This window comes from Pocillopora verrucosa, chromosome 5, assembly GCF_036669915.1.
Source record: "Pocillopora verrucosa isolate sample1 chromosome 5, ASM3666991v2, whole genome shotgun sequence".
NCBI classification, from domain to species: domain Eukaryota; kingdom Metazoa; phylum Cnidaria; class Anthozoa; order Scleractinia; family Pocilloporidae; genus Pocillopora; species Pocillopora verrucosa.
In genome coordinates this window covers 12,695,792-12,710,620 of record NC_089316.1, presented here as the reverse complement: position 1 = coordinate 12,710,620, position 14,829 = coordinate 12,695,792, and the positions used below count along the sequence as shown (strand labels likewise).

Here is a 14,829-nt window from a genome sequence, read left to right as displayed (position 1 = left end):
AACGAATGACTGCCTTTGCATGTTGTGTCAATAATACAAGATGGATTAAAAAAGGGAAAGCTTTGAAAAGTGTTGTTAGAAGTGTCATTTGTGTCATAGCATCTACAGCTGTATGCTGATTTTTTGCACCGCTTTATCAGAATAGCATTTCTCCTAAATCCTTTGCTTTATTTTTGTAATACTGGTCACGAGAATTTGATGCACATCAAACTTCTGTTTTTTCAAAGTTTTTAGCAATGTCCAACACATAAATCGTTATCCTATCACGTTTCAGTATTTGGACGGCATTATCCTCTTTTAAAGCAACCAGGATCTGATTAACAATCCCAGCTGATAAGTTTTTGAATTTTTATCGTCCCTCTCCTCAAAAATATATTGTTTGTTGCCATTAACATTGATGTAAACTGCTCACTTACCTTTCAGGTTTACGTCATGATCTTACTGATGCCCTCTGTTTTGTCAGTGTCGTTAAGCTGATCCTGACAAACAGCGCTTTGAACTAAGGTGCAGGGATGAAGGAGTGATTAAGGTGTGAGAGAAATGGAGGCCAAATGGTTGGACTTCATGGCAAACAGTCGGGGCTCAAACTCGGGTAAGGGTCTTTGTATTGAGTTCTTGGGACTTATAGTTCCTCTCTCAACTGGAGGTTACAATACCTTACAATACCTCTCTCAACTAGCAGTTACAATTCCTTACAATACCTCACTCAACTGGAAGTTAAAACAATACCTCTCTCAGTAGTTCAGAGCCTAAGTTTTCTTTTGTTATCGGCTCAAGACGTATTGCATGGTTGATCTTGATATTCACACGCCAATTATCGTATTAAATGGTTATTGATTAATTTAGAGGAAGGATTTTCTCCTGTGAAAATTACCGCTTTCCAAACCCGTTCGAAGGGGCATTAAAATCACTATGGTCACTCGTATATAGATCGTGCTTTGCTCTATTAATTTCATTCATTTCTCTGGTTTTGTTTTTTTTTTTTTCAGATGCTGTATGTTTTCATGGGTATGAAGACGTCATACCACCGATCCATTCCCTTATCTTCCAAGACTGCATGTTCAGTAGCACTGGGACTAGTAGTCAAGAAGTTTCAGTTGCCTGGGAAGGCCAGCGAGTACTATTTGGTGGAAGTCTCTGAGGAATGTGAAGCTAAAACTTTCTGTTTATCCTTTTTAGATGGAAAATTATATACCCAAAGGAACTAGGTCGGTATTGTTAGGGGAAACTCTTTGGCCACTCGTGGGAACGAAAGAGTTAAAACGTCTGTTTTGTACCTGATAATGTACACCCACTTTAAAAAAAAATAGACCTTGTATTAAGGCAGGAGTTCCAATAAAAGCCGATCACTGGTGATCCTCCGCTGGCTATGAGACCGCTCGGGAAAAAGTTCTTGTAATCCTTGTCAAGGTGATTTATGTACTGGTGTTGTATGTGGGTTGACAAATACTAATTTAAATGTATTGAAAGTAGCAATTATAGTGTTTATAATAGTAATAATGATAAGACTAACCAGGTGAATAAAATAGCCATAGCAAGCGAGATCTAAACATTAAATTTTATAAGGTGTCATTTAAATAAAATCTATGTCTTGTAGACACTACGTAAGGTACTTAGCGATATCGAGCGTTTGGAAACTTTTTTATTTTAAACTTAATCTAAGTTTGCCCAATATTTTTTTTTCGAAGGTGCTTAGAGATTTGTTTGCCATAGCGATTTATTTCCATGTTTCAATTTTCTTTCAAGATACATAATAAAGCCTTGGAAATATATTTCCGGTCTTCTCCATCCATGATGTTGCTAAGCTTTTCCATTTTTAAGGACGACCTCTCTTTTTCTTCCATCCGTAATCCATGGAGAGTAACATCGATATCAAAAGGAGAAGAATTTCCTGACGTTTAACTACATTTGTTATACATTAGACTTACAATGAAAAATCTGATCGGTCGAGAGCATTCAATCAGATATCTGCAGCAAACATTTGCAGCAGATATTTCATTTATCATGTCGCGTTCAAAGACTGCCTAGTTACCCATTCCTCCGCCCGCGCTGTGTTAACATCCTTTTGCAAACTCAGAAAGAAGTGTTTTCTTTTGCTGTTTACTTAAACACATGAGTAATAAAACAATTGTTGAATTCGGTTTTCGTATAATATCATGAGGTATCAAGCTTCAATTCTGTGTTATCTACCTCAGCATTAGGTTTCAGCAGATCACTCAGACTTCACTTCTGATGATTCATGATATCATGCTAAACCTCATCCAATATTTGCTTAATATCTACACAGTTAACCCATAGAAAAAAAATAACAGAACATACTACAGTCAACATTCGCCCTGATCAAGACAGAGAGAGGAGACAGGCAGTTACAATCAGGGCATGGGTTGAGATATTCCGCTGAAGTTATTTTTAATCTTTAAAGGAAACGGAAGCATTTGTCTTCCACACGTTCGCACCGGAACCCTTCCTAAAGAAAAAGCATTGCCCGTCGTTGTCGTACAATTTTACGTTACCATTAATTATACGTTACCTGAAATTTTCCGTCACTATCGTTTGGACCTATTGGTTTAACAGACTTCCTTTCAAGATAATTTTTGTTGAGTTAATAGTTTTAGTGACGTAACCATTCCGAAGGTTTAATCAAAGGCCTCCCTCCCCAATGAACTGTGGATGCAATTCCCTTAGGAAAAAGTTGCCGTTCGAAATATATAGTGGTGCAAAAAAACCCAATAATTAGGGAATTTTGATCCTTCCCTTTCAGAATCCCAGTTGAGTTTGGTCTCTGTTTGCCTCGTACAAAAGGTGAAATGTTGATTAACTTTACTGATTGGCGTGTTACCCACCCTGCTAAATTTCATCCCGTTTTTAGGAGTATTTCTAATTTCCCTGCATGAGATACCAGTTCCTCTCGGGGTTACTCACAAACAGAATTTACTGGCAGTTTGCTCGTTCATACTTGGTAAAGATTGACAGGTCCGTTGAGAATTTTTTCTCCCCTGATAACAAAACACAATGCCCTGGAGGTGCTAGAATTTAGACCTTTAGACCAGCATTTGATTTACAGCATTTTGAGGTGGCTTTTACTTGTTACTATCGCTCAAGCAGTCGGGTAATGGTTCAGTTTATACAAGAGCAAAATTGAGTTAACCCTAAGAAATTTCTTTGGAAGGAGGGAGCTCTTTGATTGCCTTCAGTTGATGAATTGATTATTGTTTTTAGTTTAAATGAGCTGGAATTCGTTTCTTTCTCAATAGATTATTTTCCTACTTCCTATGAAATATATATGAAGTTTTGCAAAAGTTCCGAAACAACGTTGGGCAACGCGATCACCGCTAATCAAACATACAGACCATACACCGCAACACATGTTCGTGCCAATCCGTTATTAGAATCGTCCCATCTGAATAAGTCTTCACTGTACCAGATTTGGAATTCTTGGTTCGACTCCACCATCAGCGGTGAAGAAAAGTTATCGAAGAGCAGTTCTGGCGATTCGGTTGTGGCCTAAGGAAAGCTGTAAAACGTTAGTAGGCAGAAGAAGATAACGGTTTTTGTTAGTTATCAAAGTGGCCATTGAGTTAGGAATGAGAGGAGGCCAAAGGCAACCCCACTTGGACTGATAGCTTGGGTCCGCTTCATGACATGACCATGTTGGTATGTTAATTTGAATGTAGTGATGTTACCTGAAATGGCTGTTCTAAAGATCCCATACGAATCATCTTTAGCTCCGAAGCAAACTGTGGACGGCGTCATCTGTATCCATCCCATGGCTGGAAAAAAAAATATCAGTAGATTTGTGTTGGAATTCTTGATTTTCTACACAAAAAAATACGAATGGGATGACAAGTTAGATGGCTAGACGCCTGCTGCCGGGAATAAAAGGAAGACAAACAGACTTACAATGCAGAGAGACAGAGAGGGATAAAAAGGGTCTTTTGGAAGGGGCTTGAATAATCAATAGATAAACAAAATTTGTTTTCATTTAAAGTTTTTCATGGAGTAAAAGCGTTTTTACGTACCATTAATTATCTCACAATTGCTGCCTTCGTATCCTTTTGGGCAAACACATCTATACCCTTTGTCTGTAAATCCAGTCTGACAAGTCCCATCGTGTTGACAAGGAGTTTGTCCACAAGTGTTCTAACAAGTGTGGTAAGAGAGGTTGAGCGCAAAAATATGCAAATGAGAGGAGCAAATGGTTACGATAATTTAAAATTATAGTTGAAATGTAATCTATGATGATTACAGGAAAATGGTCAGCCAATGAACAACCATGTGAATAACTTGAAAAGTGGAAATATACTGTAAAAAAATTATATCAAAAAGGCTAAATCGGTTAAGAATGCACTGACCATTGTTCCTCTGTAGTTCACTGAGAGTCTGACGTCTTGAGGATGTTTACTGTGTGTGGAATTATTCAGCTCGCACTAAGTGACGGACGGAGAGCCGTTGAAGAGTTCAACGGAGAGCCGTTGGAGAATTTATTAATTAACAGTACAAAGGGAAACTAAAGAAAGGAAAGCGTCACTTGCTTAAGAATGCACTGACCATTGTTCCTCCATAGCTGTAGTTTGGCCAGGGCTTGAGATCTTGGGGATGTTCATTGTGTGTGGAATTATTCAGTTCACATTTAGTGATTGACGGAGGGCTGCTAACCACTACCTCGTTGTAGCTGACGCAGTTGGGTTCCATGTAGCATAGAGTGGAGCAGGAGTCTTGCACAAGGGATTCTACGGTTCTTATAATGTGATTTATGAGCCGTTTACCATGGAAAGCAAGAGATGATGTAAATTCCAGTTTACGACATAGGTCTATGAAAAATTGAAGATAATACGATCAGCACCATTTGAGTTTACGTGAGTTTATAGCTCACAACTTCATATCTTGACGGGGAAAGAAGCAATTTTCTTTTTCAAGGGAAATTAAGATTTGGGCAAAAAACTTGTGCAGTAGTCTGTCTTTAGGAGGAGGTCGTAATAAATGAAAACGAAAATTATTTCGAGAAAGGAAACATTTCTAATGCATTAAATTAGGTCCACTTTTAAGGTTTCACTGATAACCGATCAATAATTCATTATTGACTATACAACTAGGGACAACTATACAGTACTGAATATGTTTCTATAAACAGGGGCGTTCCCCAAGGTACAGTCCTGGGGCCGGTCCTATTTTCTATTTTTATTAACGATATTAAAGCTGTTAACACTGATAAGAATCTTCTAGTTAAATTTGCTGATGACATAACTGTTAGTTTGCCGATTGAGTCGAATGTAGGCTTGGATGAATCTCAAACGAAGGTCTTATCCTTTATTGAATGGTCTGAGAAGAACCGCATGAAAGTCAATCTGACGAAAACATGGGAACTTCTTTTACGAGGTAGAACTACCAAGACACCTCCTGAACCACTTGAGATTATAGGGAGGAAAGATAAGCTGAAATTATTGGGTGTTACCTTTGAGCAAGTGCCAGTTAATTAGGATACTCATATTGATTATTTACTGAGTAAGGCTAGCAGTAGGTTGTACATTTTAAGAATATGTAAATATTATGGATACTCTAAGGAGAATTTGGACTTACTTTTTCAAAGTTTGATCCTTTCTGTTTTTACGTATGCTATTGAGGTCTGGGGGTGTGCTTTTTATAGTAAATATTTAAGTACTATTGATAAGCTCTTTGCCAGGTGTTATAAGTTAGGTTACTGCTTAAAGCAGCATAGTATCTTGGATATTCGTCATGATAGAGATATGAAATTATGGCGAAGGATCTCTTCCACGAACACTGCCTTGAGGGATCTTTTACCTCCCCAGAGGACACGGCAGTTGAGAAGTAGGTCGCATAATTATATTCTACCTAAGGTCCAGACAAGTCGTTTTAAATCAGTGTTTATCAATAGATGTCTTTTTAATTGTAATTAATCATTATTTCTTCATGTAAATTGTTGCACGTCTGTTTGCGCAATGAATTCTTAATAAAGACCTTTGTTAGTATTACAACTCTTTTACAAGGTACAATTTGGAATTCACAGCATTTTTAGGTGGCTTTTACCTGTTATTATCTCTTAGACAGTCGAGGAATGGTCAAGTTTATAGAAAGATTTCCTTCCTGTAAGCCCTGAGTGAAGAGTGTGCTCTTTGATTACCTTCAGTTTTATGGATGTTACTTCATGGCTTTTTCAAAAGATGAGTCCCCTACTAACTCTGTACTACAACCTTTTGTAATATCTCTTAGAGGGATAACCGAAATAGCAGTGTGAATTATGATTAAATTATCTGGGGTCCATGTTGGCATGATGAAGGTAATCCATCCAAAATATCCAGATGAGAGGAAGACCAAAATGTAAATAGATTGTCGGGAATAAGGGTACAATTCCCTAGCCAGAAGCAGTTTTACTGACCATGTGTTTGTTTGGTCTTATAGCTTTTGAGAGTGATAATTATCTGACAATACTAAGGAGTGAAGCTGCGTTGCTATTATTTTGAACCATAAGTCAAAATGTCAAAGGACTGTTTCCGTGAAATCCATATTCTTCAAAAATTATCTTAAAGGTGTGTAGGCTAAGTTCAAGTCTCTTAAAGAATAAACACTTCACCTAAGGAATGAAGTGACAATCAAGAAAATAAAACTTAAGTTGCACATTAGCAACTAGAACTCAGCTCAAATGAATGAAACTTCAACTCACTTTCTCCTTCCGTATCAAGAAAGATAAGACTAGGAAGAAATAAAATCTGTTCGAAAACACCATGTTGAAAACTAACTTGAGTAATTCCGTTCAGACATAGCTGGTGACTTCCGAAAAGCTTCTGAGGTTCTTTTAGCCGCTTTTGATATTACGAAAGTACGAGAACATGCATTTTTTATGAGATTTTGTTCCTTGTGAGGGCTATGATTGGCTCAGAATTTGAGTATTATAGATTAAAGCGTCATTCAGTCTGATCCAGGTGAAAAGAACCCTAAGGAGCCCCACTGATTAAAAAATACACCAAACATCTCTTTTGCAAGATTATTATTATAAAAGAGAAAGTTACTGTCGAGTTTATAGGTTGATGGACTGATTCACCACTCATAACGACGAATTAAGTAAAAGGATACATCAACATCAATGTTGATGTTGATGCGCACAAAACAAATATAAAGACTGCTGATGCTATTCAAGAGAGAAAAATAGATGAGATAATAAGTTGTCAGAGTAATCGTATCTTTCCCTTAGCTATCTATGATCTGCCCCACGACTCTCTCTTACAAATATAATGTACACCACAAAAGGACTCAGACTCTCTTCTCTGACAAATCCGATCCAAAAAGCTGTCAGGAAAGCCTGACAGCATCTCGTCGCTGGCAACCATCTTTTCACCCGGCTATTCATTACCATAATTGCCCACACTTGTCCCCAATACTTATGCAATTGATGTTACGATATAACTACCGAAAAAAATCTTTACACGAGAAGAGTGTTCTTTTGAGCCGGTGCTGCACATTGAACGTTGTTGAAAAGAAGACCCTGGCTTTTCTCCTAAAGGCTTTCTCTTTTCCCTTATGTGACGGTAAGTTAGTAATAAAGTATACCTTGGATGGCAGGGAACAGGTTAGGATGTTACTGATTTAACTCTTCCTTACAACGCATCATGAAAAATCAGGTATTGCGAAAAGCTAAAAATTCACAATCTTAATCTCGCATTTTCACGAGTTACGAAAATTATATCTAAAATAGTTAAGTTTTCTTTTTCCTTAACCCTAACCCTTTGCCCACTTTTCCTTCTGTTTTTACCAATCAATTTCGGATTTCATTTAATTTGTGTGCAAGAGGCTTCGATTTTGTATTTCATTGGTCGGCGGCATGACCGCGTCGACACGCGCTTGAATGAGGTGTGAAAACTCTAAATTTCTTTGGAGCCTAAAAACTCGAGGTATATTTCACGCGAGTTACCTCGCTCTGCTTAAATAAATTGATAAAATATGTTGGATTTCCAAACTTTAACGAAATTTGCAATATTTCCTCTATAATGTGTCGGCGCGTGACAACAACCGAAATTATTTCTATTGTCCCACTTTAAAATAGATTTTCTCAGGAACCTTTAGGAATATCTTTAAAAAGCAGCGCGCGCAGGACGACCTTATTTGGCACCCTATTTTTGGACAGTAGCCTTAGATAAACAAAGTTTTGGACTCGAAATATTTCTTGGTCGTTTTTGCCTTGTCATTTATTCATAATTTTCGGGTAAAACACATTTACCTCAGTGGTAAACCCGAAACAGTTGTAATTAAACCCTTTTTCCGTGCACGAGTTTTGTCTGCATGCTATGTTATGTAAGATTTGGTTCCCGCTTTTAGCTGTGCGTATATCGAGTTGGCCTCCACCTCAACATTTTGAAATATCTCTTTAAACAGCATTCTGGTAACATCCACGCTGAATACCATATAATTATTACTTTAGCAAGTCTTCGGACTTCAAGCTCACTAAAAAGAAATGTTGGTAAGTTTTTATTGCTCCTAGATGACCTCATAGATATCAAACACTACAAAATCTTTAAATACCCGCAACAAATTAAGCTTCATCTTCAACATTCAACAGTTTTATGATGTTCAGTTATATGTGAAACAGTAACGATAGGGGCATTTGGTCGGTACCAAGTAGTAGACGTAAAAGGAACTGCAGTTCTTCACCCTAATGAAACTTGTTTCCTCACAGCACCGGTTTGAGCCCTTGGAGAAGCAGACGGTCCCTTTTACTTCTCCCTCATCCACTGTAGGATGATCTCCATTCAACCAGCCTGGAAATGTCGTACCGCACGTGTTATCGTGTGGACACTCAGTCGGCATTGTTATTCCTGGAATGTCCAGGAAACGATACCAATCAGCGTTGAGATTTTGGTCACATTCTGTTTTATACAGGTCGTGGTGGCTTACGTCTCTATCATCATCGTGTAGAACAGTGTGGAGTTGGCATACATCGGCTAAATGGTAAAAAATCGAATTAATCTTATAATATAGTCAATTTTTCGACTTAGAACAAATAGAAAAAATTAGTCTTTAAAAAAAATTAACTATGTATTGACCGTTGTTTTCATATAAGCTGATTTGATATCACCTCTCTGGAAAAAAAGGGATTTCACCTCAAACCATGGCGCCTGTCACTTGCCAGGCATTTCAGTATGAGTGAAGAGAAATTGTCAGGCAAACGTGCAGACAGAGAGATAGACATCTAGATGCAGGTATCAGGCCAGAAGACGTTGCATTTCCTATCCTAGAACTAAACTTACATAGTGAGAAAAATGAAATCAACAAACCTTTGCATCCAGTGCCATCCCAGTAATATCCAAACTTACAGGTGCAATTGTATGATCCTACCGTATTTTTACAAATGGCAGCACCCTTAGCACATTTATTGTCATTTGAAGCACACTCGTCAACATCTAGAAACAACAGCAAGGCATTGGTAATATGTCAGTCTCATTATCTTTTACATCAAATAGTTAACAAAATATTTCACAAATAATTCGGAGATTGATTTTTGCCGATGCTCGCCTTTGCGGGTGTCAACGTGCCCAGTAATGCTTTATTAAAAAGTAAAACTAGGAGTCAGTCCCTAAAATGTGTTCCAAACACATGCATATGCAGTTGATCCATTTCCAAACCGAAAGATAGCATCAGAGATTAGGAATAAGAATACAGAAGTGTGTTTTAATTGAAATCTTAATAATTGACCGGAGAAATGTCGTATAGACTCAAGTGCATTAATGTTTGTAATTTCTCATTTTATGAGATAGATTGTAATTAATTTCTTATTTAGAAAAACCAAAACTATACGGATGACCACTAACCAGGCAATACTAGTATAACAGCTCGTAACATTTTTAACTGACATTTCAGTTTCGACAAATTACTCAACCGTGCAACATTGTTCAATTTACAAGTTACAGGGAGTGCTTCCTTTGTCCGCTCCTTTGGTTCGAAAAGAAGGCCCCTAAAGTTTTTTTGCCATGGTTACGTCTAGGTTTAGATCACTCACCAAAAGCCACTACGTTTCTTCGCTACCAGTCGTGAAAGGCCAGCCTGGGAGTAAGATACTCACTCGACGACCAAATGTCTCTAAAATTCAACATATTCAAGGCAATATTTTGCTATTTCTCGCATCTTTTGAAACTAACCTTTTTCACAATTTTCTCCCTCGAATCCAGAAGGGCACAAGCATCGATATCCCTTGAATGTGAAACCGGACTCACAAATTGCATTATTTCGGCACCGTGAATTCTTACCGCAGGCGTTCTGAAAAGGTAGAAAAGAGAAAGTGAAACAGCAGGAGAAAGATCTACGATAAGTGAATAAAGGGATAAAAGTTTCTGAACACGTCGGTGATCACGTATAATTCTATCGAATATAAGGCGTCAATTCAAGAAGGTAAATTTTAGTCGTAACTCACCTCAGAGCCGCGATGATAAAAATTGACATCAGTTATCAGGTCAGTATCATAATCCAGATGAGTTGCGTCATTCAATTCGCAAACATGAGCCATTCCTTCAGCCTCTGGCTCTTTTTTGAAGTTAGCACTAACGCATTTGTCGTTCATGTAGCAGAAAAGCTCACAGTGATCCAAGTCCTTAACTTTTTTTGTATCGATAGTGTGGTTTGCAAACCGTCTTTCAGCAAAAAAGAAGTTATCGGGAAACAGCAGAGTGCGATGACGTTCTGAAATAAAACAATTGGAGGGAAGAAAGTTACCATAAAAAGGCAATGATAAAACAACAGGTTTACATGAAATGGGCAAGTTTGCCTTAAGATTCTTAATTTCGCAGTCATTTTATTGCAATGCAAGAGCATGACCTTAATTTGCATACATATGCATTAGGCAAAGAAGAGGCACCGAGCATGCCTTCTCTTTTTCAGCTGAGGGAATTATTTAAGATAATTGCATTTCATTTCCCTTTTTAATTTCGCCGTCACGGTAGCCTAAACTCCCCAATGATAACACATTGGAAACAATTGGAAGACCCTTTGGAAACATTGGAAACCTTTGAAAATCCTTTCCGATGTAATGAGAGCGATGATCTAAAAAAGTGATATGTTACCCGTGATAGAGGAAAATGGCACGAATAGAAAATCATTAGATCCTAGTCATGGCGACAAATCGTGCGTTGGTCTATCACCTGCTGCTGCTTCACAAGCATCTTTAGTTACTTCTTCAATTTTGGAATACTTTATGATGAGAGGGAGCTAGGTCGAAAGCCGTCACGAAAAGTATACCATTAATTCTCTTCAAGCATACCTTTTTTTTCATCAATATTGAGAGTTTTGAGAGGAATAAACGTGCCTGCAAAGGTTTCCTCGACGGATTGTCATGAGAAAGAGGAAATTGATGTGGATTTGCATTGCAAACAGCCATTGTTGTCATCCTTCACGTAGTAGATTGATCTTCGGGTTAAGATGTTTTTGACACGACATGAGGATAGAATATTCTTATTTCCATTGTTATAAGCAAAAGCAATATTAAAAGTACATCAAATTTCGCATTACTATCATATAAGCAATTGTCAAATTGTCAATTTTTAGCCCATAATGGCTACTACATATTGATAACCTTAATACCACCCGTTAAATGTCACAGTTTCCTTTGGGTGAATTGATGAACAAATTAAATCGGTAATTTATCCTTTTTCTTTTGTTGAAAATTTGTTATTGGAGCATTGAGAAGATTTAAAGAAAGAAGTTATGGCTTCTGACACATCAGTCTTTTGAATGAATGGCAGATCTCGACGAGCGTGACGTTGCAGTTTCATAAATAGAGTAAAGAAAGTTTATATTGATCGAAGCCGGGAAAATTTACAATTAGGGTTATTTATTAAATTTTAAGGTACTCCCTTCAAAACGTATTCTTAAAGTTTTTGACTCAAGAACTTCCCCTTAATCAGAAATTTTAGCTGATCAACATCTCGTGATGGATATATCCTTTGTTCCAGCTTAACAAATGTATGATGCTGTAAATTCTATCTACGACTAAATTCCGCCATTAGCCCGGTGTCTTATGCAAAAACAGTTTTCGATTTCGTTAAAGAGCGGCAACAAATCTATGTCTATGCGTGACTTAATGAACAAATCCATCAAGATTCAGTGTTTCAAACTACAATGAAATTTACGACATTATCGTGCGAGGTCTTCAATGGTGATCGTGACAAAATAAATATAGTTGACCGTCATGAAGTTAATCTTAAGTTGCCTTTGTTACTAATCCTAACTTGTCAGGTTTGTTTTGTTTCTTGTTTTTAAATTTTTTTTGAATGGGAAATGACAAATTTCACTTAAAAACAAAAAACGGGCCTGAAAACATTCCGTCATTAACAAATCGAATAAAGTGAATTTATTCGGGATTCGAAATTTTTCTGGATAACTCATAATGAACTCCATCAACTCGTTTATATACTCGCAATTTTGTAGACCGATTGCTTCGAAAATTGAGTATCAACTACAGATAAATACACTGGAAAAAAAATTGAGTCAAGTTTGTTCCTCACCTTCGCCATACGTCAAATGGATCAACAGCACAGTCCAACTCACGAAAACGAGCAAAACAGAACTCTCCATTCTCACTCCTTGATGTCAGGCTTCTATATTTATGTTCCAAGTAAAACACAAAGTCTGAGTTAAACACTTTAAGCACTTAGCAGTGTTTTTAGCGAGTCAAAGCGAATGTTTCTACGACGGATTACATGTTAAATGGCAGTAAGTCGATATCTTAGCACCCGTCAGATTTAACCTAATAACTTTAATGAGATACAGAATATGTTTATTTTCATTTCCCGTTTTAATAATGTATGCGAACAAAAAAGTTGTGGAAACATTACTCGATTTCCAAAAAAAATTCAACTCTACAATTGCCAAATTTATGGAATTGCGCTATTAACACCGAAAGCGAAGACAAATCCTTTAGGAAAGCTAAAGACCGACAGGCGAAAACATTTAGAGCGAGCAGAAATTTCTGAGACGGCTTCTCTGATGTACATTAGACACTCATTATTCGCAATCAAGTTTCCCTCTGCTTTGTGAGGGAACTACTTCCAAAATTCCAAAACCAATATCAGCTCCATGCATTTTTTATTTTTTCTTCGTCATATCTTGATTTAGAATCACCTCGCTCGAATTAACTTTTAAATAGGGTACTTATTTAAATTGCATACATTCCAAGAGTTTTTAGCGTTTTTATATGTATTTACTTAATGAGCTCTGTTCTCTTGTTAACCATTTCTCTTGTTCGGGCGTCAGTTTTCCAAACTGTCGGTAAGATAAAAACGGCTCTAGTAACGAACTATTCAACAGAATTGAATATCATCTCCTTTTGTTTTGAAGTTCAAGCTGTTCAAGTTCAAGTTGATTTTCTGGGATTTTCAATGTTCCAAGTAGTTTGTTATGAAGTGTATTAATAAAGTTTAGGACCATGTTAGAATTTGTTTTTTCCTTTCATAACCGTCAACATTTCTTGAAAACTCATATTTTTAACTGTTTAAACTTCTGGAAGTACCAATTAGTCAATAATCATAAAAAGTATGGATAAATGCTCATGTCTTGATAGTTGTCTCTCTTATACGCGTACAGAATGAGTATTTTTATCATTATCTTCATATGATTTATTATTACTCATTTTTTTTCTGAAAAGCGGTGCTTTGCATGATTATTTCTCTTCTTTCGGCGGCATCGGAAGAGAATAATTGATAGGATGTTAAAAAGAAGTACCAATATTTTCATCCAAAAGAAAACAAAACAGAGAAAAAAGTAGCTTAAAAAGTGATTCTAATAAGACGGGTGTTGAAGTCCTAAATGTAATAACAGTCCTAAATGTAATAAAGTCCTAAATGTAATAACAGTTGGTCCTAAATGTAATAATGCAGTCGTTTAACTGCGCTAACATTGAGATGTTAAAGTGACAGCTGTTGCACTAAAGAATCCTCTGACCAATAGTCATGGCATATTGCGGGCTCGTTGATATTAATCAGCGTCTTTCCATTTGCTTAAGACGTAGGTTGAGAAGCATTGGCTAAAAAACCTTATACTGATGTGCTTTTAAAAAAAAAAATTGACATAAAATTGACGGACACAAAGGAATGAGAACGCTGATCAATAGCTTTCTTTATATCATTGGCTCAGACTCTTTAAGTGTAACAGATTTTGACGATATACTTGTGTGATCAGCGCTGAAGTTAACAATTCATAAAACGAATTACAAGGAAAAGGAAGTCCACCGACTTATACGTTAGACAAATTCCGAGCTCGGAAATGCATTTTTTGTACTTTCTTCCCTTGCCAGATTTGTATGGGTCTGAATAAAATATATTCATATGCGTTTTTGACCGCGTTTTTAGGTCTCCGCAATTTTCTTAGTTTTTTGCTCTTCCAACGAAACGATGTTTTTCTTGCTACAACGGGCGCTCATGTTTCATTCCTCATCGACCTATCACTACTTGGAACAAACATGGCTGTACGTGTTTGCTGTTGCCCTCGAGAGATTTAACCATCTGTATGGATATCGAGAGAAATCCTGGACCACCTTGTTCCCTGCTGGATGCCCATCCCTCTACTGTGAGTTTGACTCTATGCCTGCTCGACACTCCCTTTCCACAATCCCAATTGAACTGGTAAACGTTGTCGCTCGCAAGGTTTACACCCGAGAAGAGCTATTTGTTAATAGCGCTCAGAACTACCGGTGGTCTAACAATTCTCTCTACTGCCGCCTGAAATCTCTGGGTATTTTTAAATATCGCGGCAGACGCTCTGGTTTTTCTTCAAAGCTTTGCTTACAGACAAATAATCAAGCTATCCCTGCCATTTGTTCACGGCGTTGTAGGG

The 14,829-nt window shown here is 37.2% G+C and overlaps 1 protein-coding gene across 2 annotated transcripts; it reads right to left on the bottom strand.

The window, feature by feature from the left end:
* Window positions 1-8,492: 8,492 nt before the first annotated feature.
* On the bottom strand, window positions 8,493-12,713 carry LOC131771839 (uromodulin). Of its 2 annotated transcripts, none has more exons than XM_059087698.2 (5): window positions 12,504-12,713; window positions 10,418-10,683; window positions 10,146-10,263; window positions 9,285-9,410; window positions 8,493-8,951 (listed from the first exon to the last, which is right to left on the bottom strand). In XM_059087698.2, the coding sequence occupies exons 1-5, from the start codon at window positions 12,571-12,573 to the stop codon at window positions 8,581-8,583; spliced, it is 951 nt and encodes a 316-aa protein (XP_058943681.2). In that variant the 5' UTR covers window positions 12,574-12,713; the 3' UTR covers window positions 8,493-8,580. The 2 variants fall into 2 exon arrangements, with proteins under 2 accessions (XP_058943681.2, XP_058943682.2); XM_059087699.2 differs by lacking the exon at window positions 12,504-12,713 and adding an exon at window positions 11,142-11,268.
* Between the last annotated feature and the right edge of the window lie 2,116 nt (window positions 12,714-14,829).

What these genes read in the sequence shown, in the direction of transcription:
- LOC131771839 (XM_059087698.2), bottom strand. Translation starts at nt 12,573, where the DNA reads ATGGAGAGTTCTGTTTTGCTCGTTTTCGTGAGTTGGACTGTGCTGTTG. An exon ending in TTTATCATCGCGGCTCTGAG is followed by an intron (nt 10,264 to 10,417) that starts GTGAGTTACGAC and finishes CTACCTTTTCAG; the next exon opens with AACGCCTGCGGTAAGAATTC. An exon ending in GGATGGCACTGGATGCAAAG is followed by an intron (nt 8,952 to 9,284) that starts GTTTGTTGATTT and finishes TTTACCATTTAG; the next exon opens with CCGATGTATGCCAACTCCAC.